The sequence below is a fragment of the Vulpes lagopus genome, chromosome 11 (assembly GCF_018345385.1).
Source record: "Vulpes lagopus strain Blue_001 chromosome 11, ASM1834538v1, whole genome shotgun sequence".
Taxonomy (NCBI): domain Eukaryota; kingdom Metazoa; phylum Chordata; class Mammalia; order Carnivora; family Canidae; genus Vulpes; species Vulpes lagopus.
In genome coordinates, this window is record NC_054834.1 from 29,202,245 (window position 1) to 29,221,842 (window position 19,598).

General features: G+C 39.2%; 1 protein-coding gene across 6 annotated transcripts in view; it reads left to right on the plus strand.

Moving 5' to 3' along the window:
• Positions 1–19,598, plus strand: part of DDR2 (discoidin domain receptor tyrosine kinase 2) — a 150,993-nt gene that overhangs the window by 108,773 nt on the left and 22,622 nt on the right. For all 6 annotated transcript variants that reach the window (XM_041773660.1, XM_041773659.1, XM_041773658.1 and 3 more), the window contains 6 exons: positions 6,083–6,185; positions 7,610–7,841; positions 8,154–8,301; positions 8,686–8,791; positions 12,886–13,069; positions 16,669–16,912. In XM_041773660.1, coding sequence (XP_041629594.1) covers positions 6,083–6,185; positions 7,610–7,841; positions 8,154–8,301; positions 8,686–8,791; positions 12,886–13,069; positions 16,669–16,912 — 1,017 coding nt within the window. The remainder of the gene's footprint in view (positions 1–6,082; positions 6,186–7,609; positions 7,842–8,153; positions 8,302–8,685; positions 8,792–12,885; positions 13,070–16,668; positions 16,913–19,598) is intronic.

Genomic DNA, 19,598 nt, shown 5'->3' on the forward strand with positions numbered 1-19,598 from the left:
ATATTTCCTCATCCTTACTCCTTCTTTCAGTTTCACATCCCAGAGGGTTTAGAATCTGAGAATGTGAGGCTTCATTCCTGAACAGCCCAGAATCATACTTGAGATTCAGGCATAATGGTTATTGGTAGAAGCTGTCACCTCAGATGGAAAAATTATACATCTGACAAGAATAGACAAAATGGTACTAGCTCCCATGTTCGTCCCTTGATTCAAATTTGACTTGGAAAATGTAGTGGGCAGGAACCTAGAAGTGTTTCAGGGGGTTGGTGGCCATGATTCTGGCCAAAGTGGCTGTGTATGGTTTTGCTTCACCACACTGTCTCTAGAAGCATCACGTGACATTACAGATGTACTTTGTCAAATGCTCTTTCTGCGTCTGTTGAACTGATTATATGGTTTTTATCCTTTCTAATGTTGATGTGACATATCATGTCGATTGTTTTGTGGATATTAAACTGCCTCTGCATCCTGGGAATAAGTCCTATTTGATTGTGGTATGTGATTTTTACAATATATTGTTAGATTCAGTTTGCTAATATTTTGTTGAGGATTTTTGTATCTGTATTCATGAGAGATAATGGCCTGTAGTCCTCTTTTTTTTTTTTTTAAAGATTTATTTATTTATTTATGAGAGACACAGATTGAGAGAGAGAGGCAGAGACAGAGGCAGAGGAAGAAGCAGGCCCCATGCCGAGAGCCCGATGTGGGACTTGATCCCGGGACTCCAGGATCGTGCGTTGGGCCAAAGGCAGGTGCCAAACCACCAAGCCACCCAGGGATCCTCTCTCTCTCTCTCTCTTTTTTTTTTTTGTAGTGCCTTTGTCCAGTTTTGGTATCAGGGTGATTCATTCCTCTTGTATTTTTTGGAATAGTTTAAGAAAAATAGGTATTAACTCTTCTTGAAATGTTTGGTAGAATTTGCCTGTGAAACCATCTAGCTTTATTTTGGGGGAGTTTTTTGTATTGATTCAATTGCATTGTTGGTGATTGGCCTGTTCACATTTTCTATGGCTTCCTCCTTTAGTTTTGGTAGCTTGTAATGTTTCTAGGAATTTATTCATTTCTTCTAAGTTGTCCAGTTTGTTGGCATATAGGTTTTCATAATATTCTGTTTTAATTGTTCCTATTAGGGAAGTTCTTTTCTTTTCTTCTTTTCCTTTTTTTTAAGAGAGAGAGAGCAGGGGAGTAGGGGCAGAGAGAGAGGGAGAGAGAGAATCTTAAGCAGGCTCCATACTCAGCATGGAGCCTGACACAGGGCTAGATCTCATGACCTTGAGATTATAACCTGAGCCAAAATCAAGAGTTGGACACGTAACCAATTGAGCATCTGGGTGCCCTGAGGAAGTTCCTTTCTATTTCTAGTTTGCTGAGAATGTTTATCAGAAAAGGATGTTTGATTTTATCAAATGCTTTTTCTGTATCTACTGAAGTGATGATATAGTTTCATTTTTAAGTTTGTGGTGAATTTCATAGACTGATTTCTGAATGTCAAACCAACCTTGCATTCCTAGAATAAACCCCACTTGGTCATCACGTTATCCTTTTTATGCATTTTTGGATTCAATTTACTAAAATTTTGTTTAGAGATTTTGCATCTCTGTTTATGATGGTTATTGGTGTATAGTTTTCTTATAATGTTCCTGTTTGGTTTTTGTATTAGAGTAATATGATGTCATAGAATGAATGAGGAAATATCCTCTCCTTTTTTTAATATTCTGGAAGAGTTGGTGAGAGCTTGGTATTTTTTCTTTCTGAAATATTTGTTAGAATTCAAAAGTAAAGCCATCTTATGCTGGAGGGTTTTTTTTTTTGTGTGTGTGGAAATGTTGTTGACTATATATTTAATATTCAGTTTATCTATTTCTTTACAAGTGTGGTTTGGTAGTTTGTATCTTTCAAGAAATTTTACTATTTTATCAGAGTTGTTGAAATTGTTGGCATAATATTGTTTATAATATTTTCTTCCCGTACTTTTAACATCTGTAGTATCTGTAACTAGGTAACTTCCTACATTCCTGATATTGGTAGTGTTTTTTTTCTTTTTTCTCTCCAAGTCAACCTAGCTAGAGATTCTTTTTCCTTTTAAGACTTGTCAAGGAACCAGCTTTTGCTTTTATAAAGTTTCTTTGTTATTTTTCTGTTTTCTATTTCACTGATTTCCACTAATATATCCTTTTCTTTCTTATAATTACTTTGTGTTTTATTTGCTCTACTATTACTAGTTTCTGAAGGTGAAAACTGAGATCATAGTTTTAAGATCTTTCCTTTTGGGCAGCTTGGGTGGCTCAGTGGTTTAGTGCCGCCTTCAGCCTAGGGCCTGATCCTGGAGACCTGGGATCAAGTCCCATGTCAGGCTGCCTGCTTGGAGCCTGTTTCTCCCTCTGCCTGTATCTGTCTGTCTGTCTGTCTCTCTCTCTGTGTGTCTCTCATGAATAAATAAATAAATAAATAAAATATTTAAAAAAAAATCTTTCCTTTTTTCTAATATAGGCTTTTATTGTGATAGTTTTCCCCATAAGTACTTCTCAAGTGGTGTCCACAAATTTTGTTATGTTGTATTTTCTTTATCTTACAGTACAGAATACTTTCTAATTTCCCTTTTGATTTCATCTTTGACCCATGGCATATTTAGAAGAGTGTTATTTAGTTTGCAAATATTTGGGAATTTTCCAGGTATCTTTCCACTATTATTTTTCTGAATAGTAATTGCATTATGACAGAGAACATACTTTTTTGACTTGAATAATTAACATTTATTGGGATTTCTTTTATGATTCAGAATATGGTTTATCTTGGTTTATCTTGGTTTTATATGCACTTTAAAATAATTTATACTTTTTGTTGGGTAGAGTTCTATAAAGTTCAGTTAGGTAAAACTAGTAGATAATGTTGTTCAAATCTTCAATATCCTTACTAATTTTTTGTCCACTTGTTTTACCAATTATTGAGATATAAAACCATCTATAATTGTGGTTTTGTTAGTTTTTCCCTGCAGTCTTTTTTTTTAATCCTTTTCATTTGTTTTGAAGCTGATACATGCATAAATATTTAGGACTGTCATGTGTTCTTGATTAACTAACTCCTTTATCATTGTGAAGTACCATCTCTATTTCTTATCTTAAAATGTATTGTGTCTGGTATTAATACAACCACTCCAGATTTTTAAAAATTAAGTATTCATGGTTTATCTTTTTTTTTCATCCTTTTACTTATAACTTATCTGTGGTTCTCTGCCTTCTATTCAGTGAATTGAAATTTTTATGATTCCATTTCACCTCTTGCTGACTGATTAGCTATAAATCTTTTTGAAAATATTATTTTAGTGCTTGCTTTAGGATTTGCCATGTACATCTTTAATTAAATAAAGTCTATCTTTAAGTGATATTATATCACTTTATGTGGGGTATAAAAATCTTCCAACAGGATAACTTCCATTTTACCTTTTTTAGCCTTTATGCTATTGTTTTCATGCATTTCATCTTGGTGTATATTACAAACCCCACTGTATATTGTTACTGTTTTTGTTTAAATAGTCAGTTACCATTTAAAAAGATGTAAATAACATGGAAACTCATCTTATATATTTACTATGTAATTACCCTTTCCAATGGGACATTTGCTGTCATTTTCTTTGGTCCTCTGTTCATGATATGTTCTTTTAAAACTTAAAAAACTGCTTAAAACTGGCAGCTTAAAAGCTTTTCTCTTTATCACCTGTTTTAAGCAGTTGGATCATGATGTACGGTAGCATAATTTTCTTCATGTTTCTTGTGCTTCAGGTCATTGAGCTTCTCAAATTTGAGAGAAAATTCTACCATGTTTTATTCAAATACTTTTTTGGTCTTTCTTTTTCCTCTTCTTTAAGGAATCCATTTACATGTATAGTAAGATGTTTGAAATTGTTCCAAAATTAACTAACGTTCTATTTTTTATTGTTGATTATTTGGTTTATTTCTGTCATGGTTTCATTTTGGATAATTTCTATTGCTGTCTTTAAGTTCACCAATCTTTTCTTTAATGTATAACTTTCCTTTAATCTTATCCAGTATATTTTCTCAGTCAGGTTCACCTCTAAAATTTGATTTATATTCTTTCTATATCACTTGTAGCTTTTCTTATATTTTTATTTTTTTGTTTTTATTATTTTTATTCAAGTATTATTAACATTCAGTGTTGTATTAGTTTCAGGTGTACAATATAATGATCCAACAATTCAACTTTCTCAGTGCTCATCAATATAAGTGTAGACTTTGTCCTCTTTATCTATTTCATCTATCTTCCCCATCCACCTCCTCTCAGGCAACCACCAGTTTGTTCTCTGTATTTAAGAGACTGATTTTTGTGTGTGTGTCTCTTTTTAAAATTTGTTTTGTTTCTCAAATTCCACATCCAAGTGAAGTCATATGGTATTTGTCTTTCTCTGATTTACTTCTTTTAGCATTATATCTTCTAGGTCCATCCATGTTGTTACAAGTGGCAAGATCTCATTCTTTTTATGGCTGAGTAATATATACGTATATATAAATATATATACTGTTTCTTCTTTATCCATTCATCAGTCAATGAATACTTGAGTGGCTTTCATATCTTGTCTATTGTGAGTAATGCTGCAAAAAACATAGGGGTGCACACATCTCTTCAAATTAGTGTTTGGGTATTCTTTGGGTAAATACCCAGTAGTAGTAGAATTACTGGATCATATGGTAATTCTTCTTTAAATTTTTGAGGAACTTCTGTACTGTTTCCCACAGTGGCTGACCTTGTATTTTTGAACATGTACAATATAGTTATAACTGTTTTAATACTCTTCTTCTTAAATTCCAACTTCTATATAAGTTCTGAATTAGTTTCAGTTGATTGGTTTTTTTCATTATATGTTCTATCATCTGCTTCTGCACATGCCTGCTTCTTTAAAAATTATGTCATACAAAAAAATAAAAATTACATCATACATATTTACACTAAAATTTATTGTTTATTTGAAATTTATTATTATTTTTAAAGATTTTATTTGTCCATTTGAGAGAGAGAGAGAAAGAGCATGAGCAGGGTGAGGGGCAGAGGGAGAAGCAGATTCCCTGCTGAGCAGGGAGTCCTATGTCGGGCTCGATCCCAGGACCCCGAGATCATGACCTGAGCTGAAAGCAGCCACTCAACTGACTGAGCCACCCAGGCACCCCTGTTTATCTGAAAGTTAAATTTAGCTAGGAATCCTGTATTTCTCTGGCAACCCAAGATCACCATGGCTTCTCTAGACCCTTGTCTCCTTGATTTGGGGAATCCTCTAGACTCTGCTTGAGTTCTCACTCACTGTGCTCCAGCCTGTATATGTCACAGTAGTAAACTGGTGCCACTGTAGGACTTATCTTTGTCCTCTGTCTCTCAGGGATTGTCGTCCTATGTTGTCTGATATTCATTGTATTGAAATCCAGTGTTTTGTGTACTTTGTCCATTTTTTGATTGTTTCACCCAGGAGAGTAAGTCTGGCTCCTCTTACTCTGTCTTGGCTGGGGATGGAAGTCCCTCTCCAGAGGCTATTATTTTTATCCAGTGGCCAAAACATGGTGCTGTTGGGGCTGTGTGTTCGGTCTGTTGGCTTTATTGAGTTTGTTGGCTTTGTTCCACAGTTTTGTGCAATCAGCTACCTAGAAAAAAGAATGCTTTGGATCACAGGTAATATCTGCTGACTGTGAGGATGACTCAGCACACTTGGGAAACTGGTTAGAAGTGTACATTTGCTAATAGGAGAATGGGAATGGGCCATGGGCTTACTGCCAAATAAAAGGATAAATCAGGACAGTGCATTATGTTACATTATTTGTCAGATTTTGGACCAAAAGATAGGTGTGGCTGAAGGTCAGTGCTCAAGGGATTGGACACTAATAAGTTTGGAGGGAGGGCCAGGGTGAAAAAGCCGAGAGAGGGTGATCAAACTGGTGTCATAGAAAGACTTTGGAAAATTTTAGTCCTCTGTTTCCCTGTCCAATAATCAATTACATTATTCCTACAAGGGGCAGGGGATCTTTGGAAATAAAAAGAAAAGTATTTCCTCTCTTTTTTTCTTCGGTTTCTCTTGGTCCAGCCATATGTCGCTATCCTCTGGGCATGTCAGGAGGCCACATTCCAGATGAGGACATCACAGCTTCCAGTCAGTGGTCAGAATCCACAGCTGCCAAATATGGAAGGTGAGGATGGATACCCCAAGAAAACCTGAGTCCTGGGTTGGAATACGTTTTCTGACTCAAGGGACTGGGGAAGAAGAGTAGTATTTGGTGGGAGCTGGAAGGCATGAGGGAAGGACATCAAGTGGGCCTGTCATGTTCTGTATATTTTTAGGAAGAGAATTCAGGGCTTGGTACTAAATGGTCATCTGGCAACCCCGTCCCAACCACAAGACTTTGCCCCACACTGGCCACAACAGATGGGTTCATTGACATGCAGTGGGTTTGCTTTACTTCACCTTCTCACTGTGAGCACCTGCAGGAAGCTGGCGACAGTGGTAGGAGAAGGTGCAGATGAAGTTAAGGCACTGGGAGCTAGGAGACCCGGTCCTCTTCTCAGTGGGTGTCTCTGAAACATCACTCACAGTGCAAAGCATCAAGGCTGTAAGCATATGCTGAGGCCTCCAGTAATTTCTTCCCTTCTCTCAAGGATACTTCATAGAAGGGCCATCCTCAACTATAAAGAGTATGGTGGGTTCCTAGTGGCCTAATATCAGGGATCTTCTAAAGCAATAAACACCCTTGTCAAAGACTACTCTGCTTGTTAGAGCGCAGTCCTCCTCCTCCTGGAATCAAATTGTTTTAGTGTAAAGTGAGTGTTGATTTCTGTTAAAATGGAATCTCCCATAAGAAAAGCAATCTTAGTAAACCTTCCCCATAACTTCTTCATATGTGAAAGATGAGAGTGATGGTTGGTGGGGTTGGAAGAGAACAACGAGTAGGTGACATCTGTAAGAAAAGAGACATTCCAGGGAAGAGGGAAAGTGGTAAGAGGTTCCCAAAATAAACCTTATACTTATTTCACAATTTTCCTCACTGGTAGTTTAGTTTAGAGGTAATAAAATGAAACCAGATTATTTACTACTCCCCTGACATGCTCCTACCCCTCACTCTCATCATGGGTTCCCATGGCTTTCTTCTGGGCTGTCATGCCCATCCTGTTGGTTAAAATTCCACTGCATTACATAACCCACACTGGGGATCTTATGATCCCTCCCTCCTCCTTCCTATAACTTGATATCCAAGCAAGGGGTGGCCACCCTTGTTATGTTGGGACTGAATGTGGAAGGGGGTGGTAAAATGACTCATGGGGGGGGTATAGGGTAGAAAAGGTTTCATTTCCCTTGAGACCTTTAAATCAGGATGAGAAGTAAAGACTACATCTGATCTGAAAGCCTCTAGGCCCTGGTTGTGTTTCTCTGGGTTTCATAGTGCCTCAGGGACAGGGAACTGACCATGGGTGATGGCAGTAAGGCTTGAAGGAAGACCAGAAGAGTCTTTTTAGAGTGGGAACCCAGCCTGCTCTCTCCCCTCAGTTGCTTGCTGTGGATTGGTAAACAACTGTAGTTTCATGGTTTCTCTCTGTTTCCCTAACCCTGTGTCTCAAGGCTGGACTCAGAAGAGGGGGATGGAGCCTGGTGCCCTGAGATTCCAGTGGAACCCGATGACCTGAAGGAGTTCCTACAGATTGACTTGCACACCCTGCACTTTATCACTCTGGTGGGGACCCAAGGGCGCCATGCCGGGGGCCATGGCATTGAGTTTGCCCCCATGTACAAGATCAATTACAGTCGGGATGGCACTCGCTGGATCTCTTGGCGGAACCGGCATGGGAAACAGGTAGGAAGAAGAGACATCTAGACCCTGAGATGTCCAGCACCATATTTTGACTTAGGCTAGAAGAGGAAGTACGCAGGCTGTCTTGTAGGTATGTGCATCCACACACCTGGCATGCCCTTGTAAATGTCTGATCGAGGATGAGGGAGGGTGGACTGGGGCTATTGGGAGGAATATCAAGGCTGCTGAGACAGCTGAGTGGATGGATACATTCTTCTCCTTCAATTCAAAAGAGAGGGTCCATGAAAGGGGTGATGAGGAAGAGTCAGTGTAACCTCATAGCATCTTCCTGCTCTTTCTCTTCTCTTTCCTCAGGTGCTGGATGGGAATAGTAACCCCTATGACATTTTCCTAAAGGACTTGGAGCCACCCATCGTGGCCAGATTTGTCCGCTTCATTCCAGTCACTGACCACTCCATGAATGTGTGCATGCGGGTGGAGCTTTATGGCTGTGTCTGGCTAGGTAGGTCTCCAGAGACAGAGAGCTTATAGACCTTATAAAAAACCCCAACCCCTGGAAAATAAAGGCAAACAGGTCGGAGAGGTATGGGATTAGTAATCTCTGGAGTGACGTGATTCCCTCTAGGTTAGAGTCAAGAAAGGATATTGTTTCTCCACCAAGATTTGGTGCTGTATACTCTAAATGATGCATTCTGATTCATTTCACTGACTGCCACTGAGGAGTGCTCCTCAGCAGTGCTCCTTTTGTGCCCAGATTAAGTCCTATGCAGACACACTGAACACGATTGCATCCTTGCAGTCTTATGTAACTCCCTGTGACAATTGGTCTGAGCAGTAGGTGTATCTCCTTCCTGAGGCACTGACACATTTGTGTTTCCTTTGGCAGATGGCTTGGTGTCTTACAATGCTCCAGCTGGACAGCAGTTTGTACTCCCTGGAGGCTCCATCATTTATCTGAATGATTCTGTCTATGATGGAGCTGTTGGGTACAGGTAAATTCTTGGAAACTTTGGTCATCAGAATGAGAATGCAGCCACTAGAGGAGAGTAATATTTTATTATGGCTTGGGATTAATAATTAATCAACAGGTCAACCAACTGGTGTTTATTTAGACCCTGTACTAGGCATTGTGAGATAATTTAGATGAAGTAAAATATGGAGTTCTGCAAGGAACTTAGATCCTAGTTTGGGAAGACAGAGAAATAGCAAATTACATAAAACAAAGGCTGAAATTGTGGTATAGCTCTAAGTATGGTAACCATATTTTTTTGACCCTTAAAACAGGACATATGGTCTGACTATGGAGACAAAGGACTAGAAGGATTGAAATTATAAGTATACTAAATAAACTAAGTCATGAAGTTCAGGAAGAATGAACCCCATACATATAAATGCTTTAGAAGTCGTGAAAAGGAGACTCATAAGGCTTATGAGAGACAAGGAGAGTTTCTAGGATGATATGATTTAGAGCAGAGAAGGCAGGTAGAAGGGAGCAGGGGAAAGGGCTGAGGACAAGAATGGCCTGATTGTAGCAGAAACTCAAGCTGGGACCAGCAGAAAGGACCAGTGGGAAGTCCTGAAATGGACCTATGGAGGGCCATGGTGGAAGAGTATGATTGGACACGGTAGGAATTTAGGGTTGGATGAGAAGTGTTCCCACTTATCTCACCTCACTCTGAGCCTTGCCATTCTTCTTCTAGTCCACTTCAACACTTTTCTCTCTCTTAACTTGGTCTTTGTCTGCAAAGATTGAGCCTGGGAGAGAGGTTAGGTCCAGACTAGATGTTGGAGGTTTCTAGTGGTTGAGAGAGGGAGAAATTAGTCTCAAGAAGGAGAGTGAGAGATTAGAGCACTTCTATTGTTTTAGGTGTGAAGAATAAAGCCCCCCAGATACCACTCCCTGAGAGTGAAGACCTGACTCCTCCAATATTCAATTTCTAGCTACTTCCTTTCCATCTGCTTAGTCACTGTTCTTCCCCATTCACTTAAACTGTCTGGGCATCCTTTTATTCAGCCACACTCCAACTGACATTTACTCAAGGCATAGAGGAAATCAGAGATCAATTGAATTCAGTTTAGGTCAATAAATCTTTGCTAATCCACTGTTACTACCTACAAGGAATTTGGACAGACTTGGCAGGTACTCAAAAATATAAGAAAGTCCTTGATCCTACCTTTAAGAAGCTCACAGTTAGGAATGGGAACTAAACCAGGATATAAATCACTGTGATACAAACATAGGATTAAGAGACATCTTATGAGTATGCTGGGGTTCAAAGGAACGAGTAAGCTATGGTAGGAAAGCATAGCACTGGGAGTGAAAACACTTGGCTGCATGCCATAAAAGTTGCTTATGTTTGCTTAAAGTGATAAAAAAAATGTATGAGAAAAGCATTTTGTAAAGGTAAAGTGAAAAATACATGTAAATTTTTATCTGATTTGGAAAACTGGCAAAGACATGATGGAATAAATGAAATCTCAAGTGGGCCCCAAGGAAGGGTGGAACTTTCACAGGTAAAGAATCTTGAAATTCTATTTGAGGCAGAGTGAATCGCAAGACAGAAGAAACACACTGTAAGGTTCAGGGGAATATCTGCTAAAGATCAATAGTTTAGGGCAGCCCGGGTGGCTAAGCGGTTTAGCGCTGCCTTCAGCCCTGATCCTGGAGACCTGGGATCGAGTCCCACATCAGGCTCCCTGTATGGAGCCTGCTTCTCTCTCTGCCTGTGTCTCTCCCTCTCAATCTCTCTCTCTCTCTCTCTCTCTCTCTCTGTGTGTGTGTGTGTGTGTGTCTCATGAACAAATAAATTAAATCTTTAGAAAAAAAAAAGATCAATAGTCTAACCACCAGCCATACTTAGGTAGCAAAAGAGTAGATGAGAAGCATGATTGAGCAGATGATGTCCTATTTTGGAGGTACTTGAATGTTAGGGCCAGGAGGAAGAAGGGGAGGAGGAGTTTTCTTTTCATCATCAACATAATCACCAACAGAACAAATCTTTGAAGATTTTGAAAGCTGAGGAAGGACATGATTGGAACTGTGCTTTAGACAGATTAATCAAGAGGCTTGCAAAGGTTAGATTTGAGTGAAAAGAGGAGGTGACAAGGGACATTTTCTAATCACAAATTCTGTCAGATGAGAAGAAGGAAGGACCAAGGCTAAAATGGTGACTGTGGGAACAAGAGGAGGAGACATTCACATAGGGGTCATTTGCAATCTGATTGGATATAGAGGAGAGACAGTCGGGTGAGGAAAAGAGGTAGATGAAACCTTGGGGATGGCATTTATTCACTAACAAAAAAATTTTGGTGCTCATGTTGTGCCAGGCACTTTGAGCCACTGAATATGAGAAAAATATAATGGGCAGAAATGAGAAACTTAAGGGGAAAGATTTAGTTAAGAAAGGGATAGTGATGGGTTTCAGTTGGGTTATAAATTTAAGGGACTAGCAGGGGATTCAAATGAATAAATAAGGCAGGTAACTAGTAACAGAGGGAAGATCACACAATCATCTCCCATTTATAGCTGAGGTAGTGAGGTTATCACTATGGAGTGTGCCTGAGTGATGAGGTATAAGCTCCCTAATTCAGAATCTCAGGATTAGATAGTTTTAGTAGCAAAAGTTATCTTTTTTTAACTAAAAAAATTATAGAGGTAGTACATGCTTGTTGTAGTGATTTCTAACAATTCTAAAGGAGATTAAGTAAACCAGGAAAGTTTCTTTCCTTACCCATCCCCATTTGATTTAATTTTGATTAAAAGAAATTAATTTTTCATTTGTGTTGCTTTCATAAGTTTCATGGGGATTTATAATTCTGGGGACAATGGGAAATATACTTATTGCAAGTAAACTTATGTTCTCCTAGCCTTCTGATCTGTAGAGAGAAGAAAAAGATGACAAATCCTTGGAAGGGAGATCCAGGCTCTGGTCACTGTGGATAAGGCCAGTCAAATTTTATAATTTGCCAAACATTTTTCAATGAACAAATAAATAAAAAAATGTATCTATAAGGCTGGCATAATCACGCAATTATTTTTTGTGAATTCACAACTTTTATGTAACCTAAAGGGGCACATGTATTTTTGCTTGAGGGTGAGTATCCCAATATTTTCATTTGGGAGACTCCTGACTATCATTTAGAGCTTGAAATGCAGAGTTTGAGGAGAGAGGAGTCCCAGTTGATGAGTTCTTGCTCTGTCCTTCCATAAAAAGAAGGTAAAATAAAAAGAGAAAGCCAATAAGAAATAGCCAAATTAACATAAATACACAATTGTCCTATATACTAATCAAGCAAAGCCTTACAATCAGAAATGGAAAGCCCACCAAGCTAGAAAGCAAGACTAAATCCAATGCCTGAGACCCTCATGTAATTCATGCATTTTATTTCATGACTCTAGTATTCTGCAAATTTAATTAAAATTAGAAATAAATTAGTATTTAAATTTGGCATTGATTACTTTCCCCCCTTTAGTTTGGGATCAAATTGGGTGGTTGGATGTGGGGTAGAGGAGTGCATGACTGGCTTCTCTGGAATTGATTCACTGAAAAATGACAACATTAAGTCAAAGAAGAGTCAGAAAAATTTCCAACCAGCTCTGGGACTATTTATTGAGTGATAGTCAAGAGCTACTATCTACTGTAGTGTTCATTGTATGCATTCATCCATCCATTCATTCATTTACTCATTAATAGATTAATTAATCAAATGAATTTGATAACATTGAATTATTATTGAAAATCATATTATATTCAGTTTCCAAGAATAGGTAAGGATACAATAGATTATAGAACGCTTTTCTTATAACCTGATAAAATATTGTTCAAAAGCTTTGCTGCTGAAGGAGTAAGCAATTAAGTAATTTGTAAAATTCATTTGTATGAAATTCTTTGTTCTCCATTGATGCAGGATAAATGCATCAATACTATAAAATATACTGGATTTTTCATAATCCTTCAACCTTCAAGATAATCAACTCTTACAAAACCCTGGGGTGAAGAAGCTGGGTATAAAAGCTCTTCCTTGAATGTGCAATTAATTCTAGATTTCTCTCTCCCTTTCCCTTCTTTTCCTCTGGCCTGAGCAGCATGACTGAAGGGTTGGGCCAGCTGACAGATGGGGTGTCTGGCCTGGATGACTTCACTCAGACTCACGAATACCACGTGTGGCCGGGCTATGACTACGTGGGCTGGAGGAATGAAAGTGCCCCCAGTGGTTACATCGAGATCATGTTTGAATTTGACCGCATCAGGAATTTCACAACCATGAAGGTCAGTGGAGTTAGGTGTAGTGGAACGTGTCCAAGGAATCCAAAATGATGGTGTAGTGAAAAGGCACACTAGAAAGAACCCTGGGTGGTGCCAGCAGAACTGGATTCAAATCGGTATTCTGCTACTAATGAGCCACATGTGTTTCCAAGTCACTTCATCTCTTGGCTTCTTGCTTCCTTTGTAAATAAGAGGGTTAGACTAGGTCACTGTTTCTCAATGTTTTCTGTTGTTCCAACATCAGAGCCTACATACCATTAGGCACAGTGGGTCTAGAGCTCACAGGACTTTTTAAGGCCCCTGGAAATGTTTTAACTTTAACTTCTTTTAATGTCAGTGGGGGAAAAGAACTTTTAGGGTCAAAAATTATTTTCATCTGTTTAACAACACAATTTTAAAATACAGTTTTATTTATTTTTTTTTAGTGGAGGGAGGGGCTCACAAGAGCAAAAGTAACAAGAGCCCATGGAAATCATTTTATGGCCCTGCCCCATGTGCCCCAGGGACAAGACATACTTTTATCAATAAGGCTGGCTTGTTGCAACTCTAATTCTAAATGGAAGACATGAATATTTTGTATTTTGTCTTTGGAATAACTTTCCACCCCTACCCTGTCTCTTTAACCCCTGCAGCACTGAGAAATCATAATAGAAGGCTCTGTACTCTTCTGTTTCCAGAGTTCTTTGTTCCCTTATCTGTTGCAACAGCACATCTGTCTGGTCATCCTACTAGATTTTGAGCTCCCCCAAACTGAACTCTAAGCTTGAGGAAAACTGGGGCTTAAAAGTACAAAGTCCTTTTGTTGAATGTAAGGGAGACCCCTGAAGTTTTTGTGGTTCACATATAATTTTTACTGGTTTGTTGAGGAGCATAAGAGGACTCTAATAAGAGGCCCAAGAAAGTGGACAAGTGCATTTGACCTCACACATGGATCCTCATTTATCTGTCAGTTTCCCTATTAATAGTTAATATCATTATAATAATATTATATTAATATTATAATATTATAATAATATTATTTCCCTATTTATAGTTGAGTACAGAATATTAATGGCCAACAACCTGGTGTTGCTGCCTCTATTTCAGTCCCCTTGGGATGATTTGCAGTTCAGTGTGGGGAGAGGCACATGGTTGTGAAATTCCTGTGGGGAGAGGCACTACCTATTTGCAAAAGGAGATAGGTAGGATGAGTTGAAGATCCAGCAGAAGGAAATCTGTGTTATCATTAAGGGTCCCTAGTGAATCAAAATTTGTTATTCTTGGCACAAACCTGGAGTCAAAGAGGAGATCCATGACTATTATATCACCCTCACATGTTAATGTGGTAATATCTCCTAACTGGACTAATAGCTATCAGTTAAATGAACAAATATTTAAGATGAGAACAGAAGGATCAACACATGCCCATCTACTTGTATATTGTTCAACGCTGGCTCCTTGGCAGGTGTAAAACATAAGTATGTGCAGTTGTGTATAACACACTCTTCTTCACAAGGTTTTCTGGAGGGAGGAAGAGAATATGCATAGTGGCAAAAATATGTACCTCCAGGGAAAATTTATTTGTTTTGCTGAATAATGAGATAGCCACATGCACCTATGAACATGTCTGTTGATTCACAGAAATATACCATTGGGATAACTTTTAGTCTCACAAATAATAAAATGTATGTTAAACTCTCCACAAAATTGTACTATTTAGTCAATAGACTTAGATCTTCCTGAGTCCCCCATAGCTCCGGTTTAATTAGTTTATCACAGGTCAGAATTATTCAAAAGCATGATCTACAGTAAGCAGGTGCCAGAAACTTCGAAGAAGCTATCTCAGGCTCAGGCCTCTCGAGGCCAAACAGGTCTCTAGCATATTTTAATTTTTCTGAGACAAATAAAATGTAAAAGATGACTTTTGGGTCACTAACATCTTTTAGAGAGTAGTTATTGGTTTCTAGGCAAATTATTGCCATTCCCCTCAGTCCTTAAATATAGTCAAAATAGCCTACTGAAGTATATTCATGTACTTTTAAAATGTTTTGCATTTATTAAATAAATATGTAAGCCCAGAGGGGAATGAAATTCTATACTATTTATTTGCATTCCAGGAGAATTCTCAAAACATCTGGAGGAGAGATTATTACCTCCCCCACAGGCTACCTATCCAACACTTTGCAGATTTAAAAAAAAAAAAACAAACTAAAGAATCTAGTGAAGCTGTAGATGGTATTTTTTGGATTTTTTTCTAGCCTTGCTCCATTGACTTGTGCTCAATAAACTGGAACAGTTAACTCATCCCAAAGAAAGAAGGTACTAACAGATGTTTTCACCATTAAAACGTTTACAGGAAAATCCAAATGGAGAAGTTAAAGCAACTTGCTCCATTTCTGTGTGGCATGGTATTGGCAAGAGCACTGGACTAGGAGTCTAGAGTTCTAGACTCCATCCTGTTGTTGACTGCTCATTTCTCTGCTCATTTCTTCAACCATAAAATTGCTGTGATCATTGCTGCTGCTTCTTCATTTAAAAATAAATTCTGAACGGTAGTCCTCCTGTATTTCCCATCCAGAGAGCAGAGGAGGGTACCAAAGACAGTCGGAGGGTTACAACTCAGGCCCTAAGCAAGACATTAAAATGAAAATAGCAAATATATTCCCAGAATGGCAAAGATGCTTTTCCAACCTGTGCAGTCTTTTAGTTCAGGGGATAGCGATCCACAAAGCTCCATTTTCCACGTACGACTAAGCCAGAGGAAATGTCAGTGAACTACCACGAGGGACCTGACCTAGTTACAAATATGCATATTCCATTTCTGAGGGATGTTAAATGCAGCAAGGTGCTCCAGAGGAACTGTTGTGGGATCTTTGTTTCCGATGACCCTTTTAAAACCCATACAAATATCCTGGTGAAAGAGTCATGGCAGCAGGCAAGAGGATGCAAGCTTCTTTCTGAAAGACCTTCTTTTCTCATCTCAGAAAATATCCGTGGGGAAGATTTCATGCCCACATCAGAATGGCTTCACCTTAACTGAACTTAAATGAAGATAGTGTGTCTCTGGCTGAAAAATGCCAATATGTGGCCCTTGAAATGAGATTCCTAAAGAGAAAGATGAAATTGTTTTGGAATGTGTACTGTTTCAGATTTCTCAGCTAACCCTGTTGGAAGGAGTGGACTGGCTTTAGAATACACCTAGGAGGGAGCAGGAGAGAGGACTCCCCCTTACCTCAGTTCAGAACAGCCTGCTTCTGGGTGCATGGCAAGCCTGTTGGAGAGGGTTAGACACCTGGGAGTGTTAAGTGCAAGGAAGGCCCCGAAAGGATGCTGGTCCAGCCCTCATTTAACAGATGAGGTGACAGGAAATGAGATGGCCTGGGGCTTACAGGTGTAGACAGGTGACCAGGGGAGCCACCTTGGTTCTGGAGGGCCAGACCAATGTATCCCTGCCACTCTTCAAGTTCTTGGAAGAGCAAGTCTGAAAGACTACAGAGAAACTTCTCACCAAGGGCGGTGCTCAGATAAATGGGCAGGTCTAGGACGTCAGGGGTTAGGTTGCACTGCTCCCTGTGCCACTTACTGCTGTCAGCCTGTCACTCACATGCCTCTTTCTCTGCCAGGTCCATTGCAACAACATGTTTGCTAAAGGTGTGAAGATTTTTAAGGAGGTGCAGTGCTACTTCCGCTCTGAGGCCAACGAGTGGGAACCTAACGCCGTGTCCTTCCCCCTCGTCCTGGACGATGTCAACCCCAGTGCCCGCTTCGTCACAGTGCCCCTCCACCACCGCATGGCCAGTGCCATCAAGTGCCAATACCATTTTGCAGACACCTGGATGATGTTCAGTGAAATCACTTTCCAATCAGGTTGGGAGCTGAGGGGGCCTCCTGTGGAAATGGGGGGAACAGGAGGAAGGGGCAGGCTGGAGCTGGTCACTGGTGGGTCTCTAAGGAAAAGGGTTGCAGGGCGGCTTCTCGCAGATGCATAGAGGAATCTTCCATAAGACTAGAATACTTACTGGGTTCTACGTATTTTTGTAAAAGGCACATAAATAAAGGACTAAAACATGATAATACAATGAGCTAAAGCTATATAAATGAAGCCAGTTAAAGGTAAGCACACTATTAAAATATTTAAGTGAAAATTTCTAAATAGGAGCACCTCGTTGGCTCTTTGGTTGAGCATCTGCCTTTGGCTCAGGTCAGTGATCCTGGGGTTCTGGGATCGAGTCCCACATTGGGCTTCCTGCATGGAGCCTGCTTCTCCCTTTGCCTGTGTCTCTGCCTCTCTGTGTGTCTCTTATGAATAAATAAAATCTTAAGAAAAAATTCTAAATACACAAAAGTAAAGACCCCACATCAGTCACTGCCTTACTAACCACTGGTTTTGCCAATCTTGTTTTATCCATTTCTCTCTTTCCACTGTAGAATTTTATTTCATTTTATTTTTTTTTTTATTTATGATAGTCACAGAGAGAGAGAGAGAGGCAGAGACATAGGCAGAGGGAGAAGCAGGCTCCATGCACCGGGAGCCTGATGTGGGATTCGATCCTGGGTCTCCAGGATCGCGCCCTGGGCCAAAGGCAGGCGCCAAACCGCTGCGCCACCCAGGGACCCCCTCCACTGTAGAATTTTAAATAAATTTGAGACATTATTTGATTTCATTGCTAAAAATGTGAGACCACATCTAAGAAAATAGCATTATCTTTTTTTTTTTTTATGATAGTCACAGAGAGAGAGAGAGAGAGAGGCAGAGACATAGGCAGAGGGAGAAGCAGGCTCCATGCACCGGGAGCCCGACGTGGGATTCGATCCTGGGTCTCCAGGATCGTGCCCTGGGCCAAAGGCAGGCGCCAAACCGCTGCGGCACCCAGAGATCCCAGCATTATCTTTATAAACATCATGCCTCATACGCATAAAGCATTATGGCATCTAACAACATTTGTTAATAAGTAATCCTTTAACATTAGCTAATAAGTTGTCCACATTCAGGTATCCCTGATTGTCTAATACTACCACTACAGTTGGCTTGATCAAATTCAGATCCAAATAAGGTCCTCTTGGGAGATTTCCTTTATGATATTCCTAAGTGTCTCTCTTAATATAAAACAGTCCTTTTAAAAAAAATCCATTCTGGTTTGGCTGATTGCTTTCTGTGATGCCATTTTTTAGAGCATATATCTTTTGTCATTTTTGTAGACTCGTGGTTATATCTACAGGCTGATTTGATTCAAGTTCAATATTTATTTTTGTCAAGAATTTTCATAGATAGTGCTGTGTCCTTTATGTTGAACCTCATCATGAGGATGTAATGTTAGATTCTCTCACCTTAAGTAATGCTAAGATTGATTTCTGGGCTCAAATTATCTCCACTGGTGACCACTGCTTGAATTATTTATTTCATTAGGGATTGTTAAATGGTGATTTTTTAGTTTTTGCATTCTTTCTGCATTTATTAGCTCAATTTCTTCTGACTAGTAGAACTGTTCCTCATGCACTTGCTTACCCTGAGATATGGTTCACATTGAAAGGGCAGGAAACATGATTAATTTTTTCTCTTAATCAATTTTCAGAGTTGATGCCCTAGCAACCTTCAATAATGTTTTGGTTTTTAGTATCATCATGCATTCATTGTTTTTTTAAAATAATTTCAGTATGTTTAATCAGTTGTAATTAATTCATTCTGATGCTCAAATTGTCTTACATTTGACCAGAGCATACACCTTTAGGCTGGCTCTGTGTTCTTTGTATCTGACCTTATAAGCCTTTGATAAATATCTTATTTTCTGGAAGAACAAAAGTATGCAAGCTCTTTTTAAACATTGGTGTTCCAGATATGGAGCCAACCATTTCCTTAAGCAGTCCTGGTTCCTTTTATTGGAGAATGGTGCTTAGAGACCACAAACCGGGTAGTAGGGATTGTGCTGAATCTTGAAAAGTTAAAAGGCATTTAGGACATTGTCTATACCACCACCATTGAGATGAGGTACAAAACCCACACATTGATTTTTCTAAAGATGCTCAAAAAATAAAAACACTGATACCAACAATTAGCAGTCAGGAGAGAGGTCAGTAGAGAGTGGGTTCATAACAGTGTCAAAAGAGTGAGCCTTGCACTGGACTGGTAGAAAAGTTTAGGTGAAAAATAACAGAAGAGAGACTAATGTGAAGATAAAGTAGAAGAACCCATGCTTTCTGATTTAACTTTTATTTCTTAAAAATTTTTGTTTATTTATTTTAAGATTTTAAAAATTTATATATTTATTTATTTGAGAAAAAGAGAGAGAGAGAGAGAGAGCAGGAGGATGAGTAGAGGGAGAGGGACAAACAGGCTCCATGCTGAGTGCAGAGCCCCCACATGGGACTCCACCCCATGACTGAGGATCTCATGACTGAGATCATGACTTGAGCCAAAATCAAGAGTCGGACCCTTAACTGACTGAGCCACCCAGGCACCCCTGATTTAAGTTTTAAAGGAAAAAAATTTCAAGACAGTTTGCTCATTAAGATGTGCTGATAAGGAAATAGAACATCTGTTTGAAAAAAGTTTGGT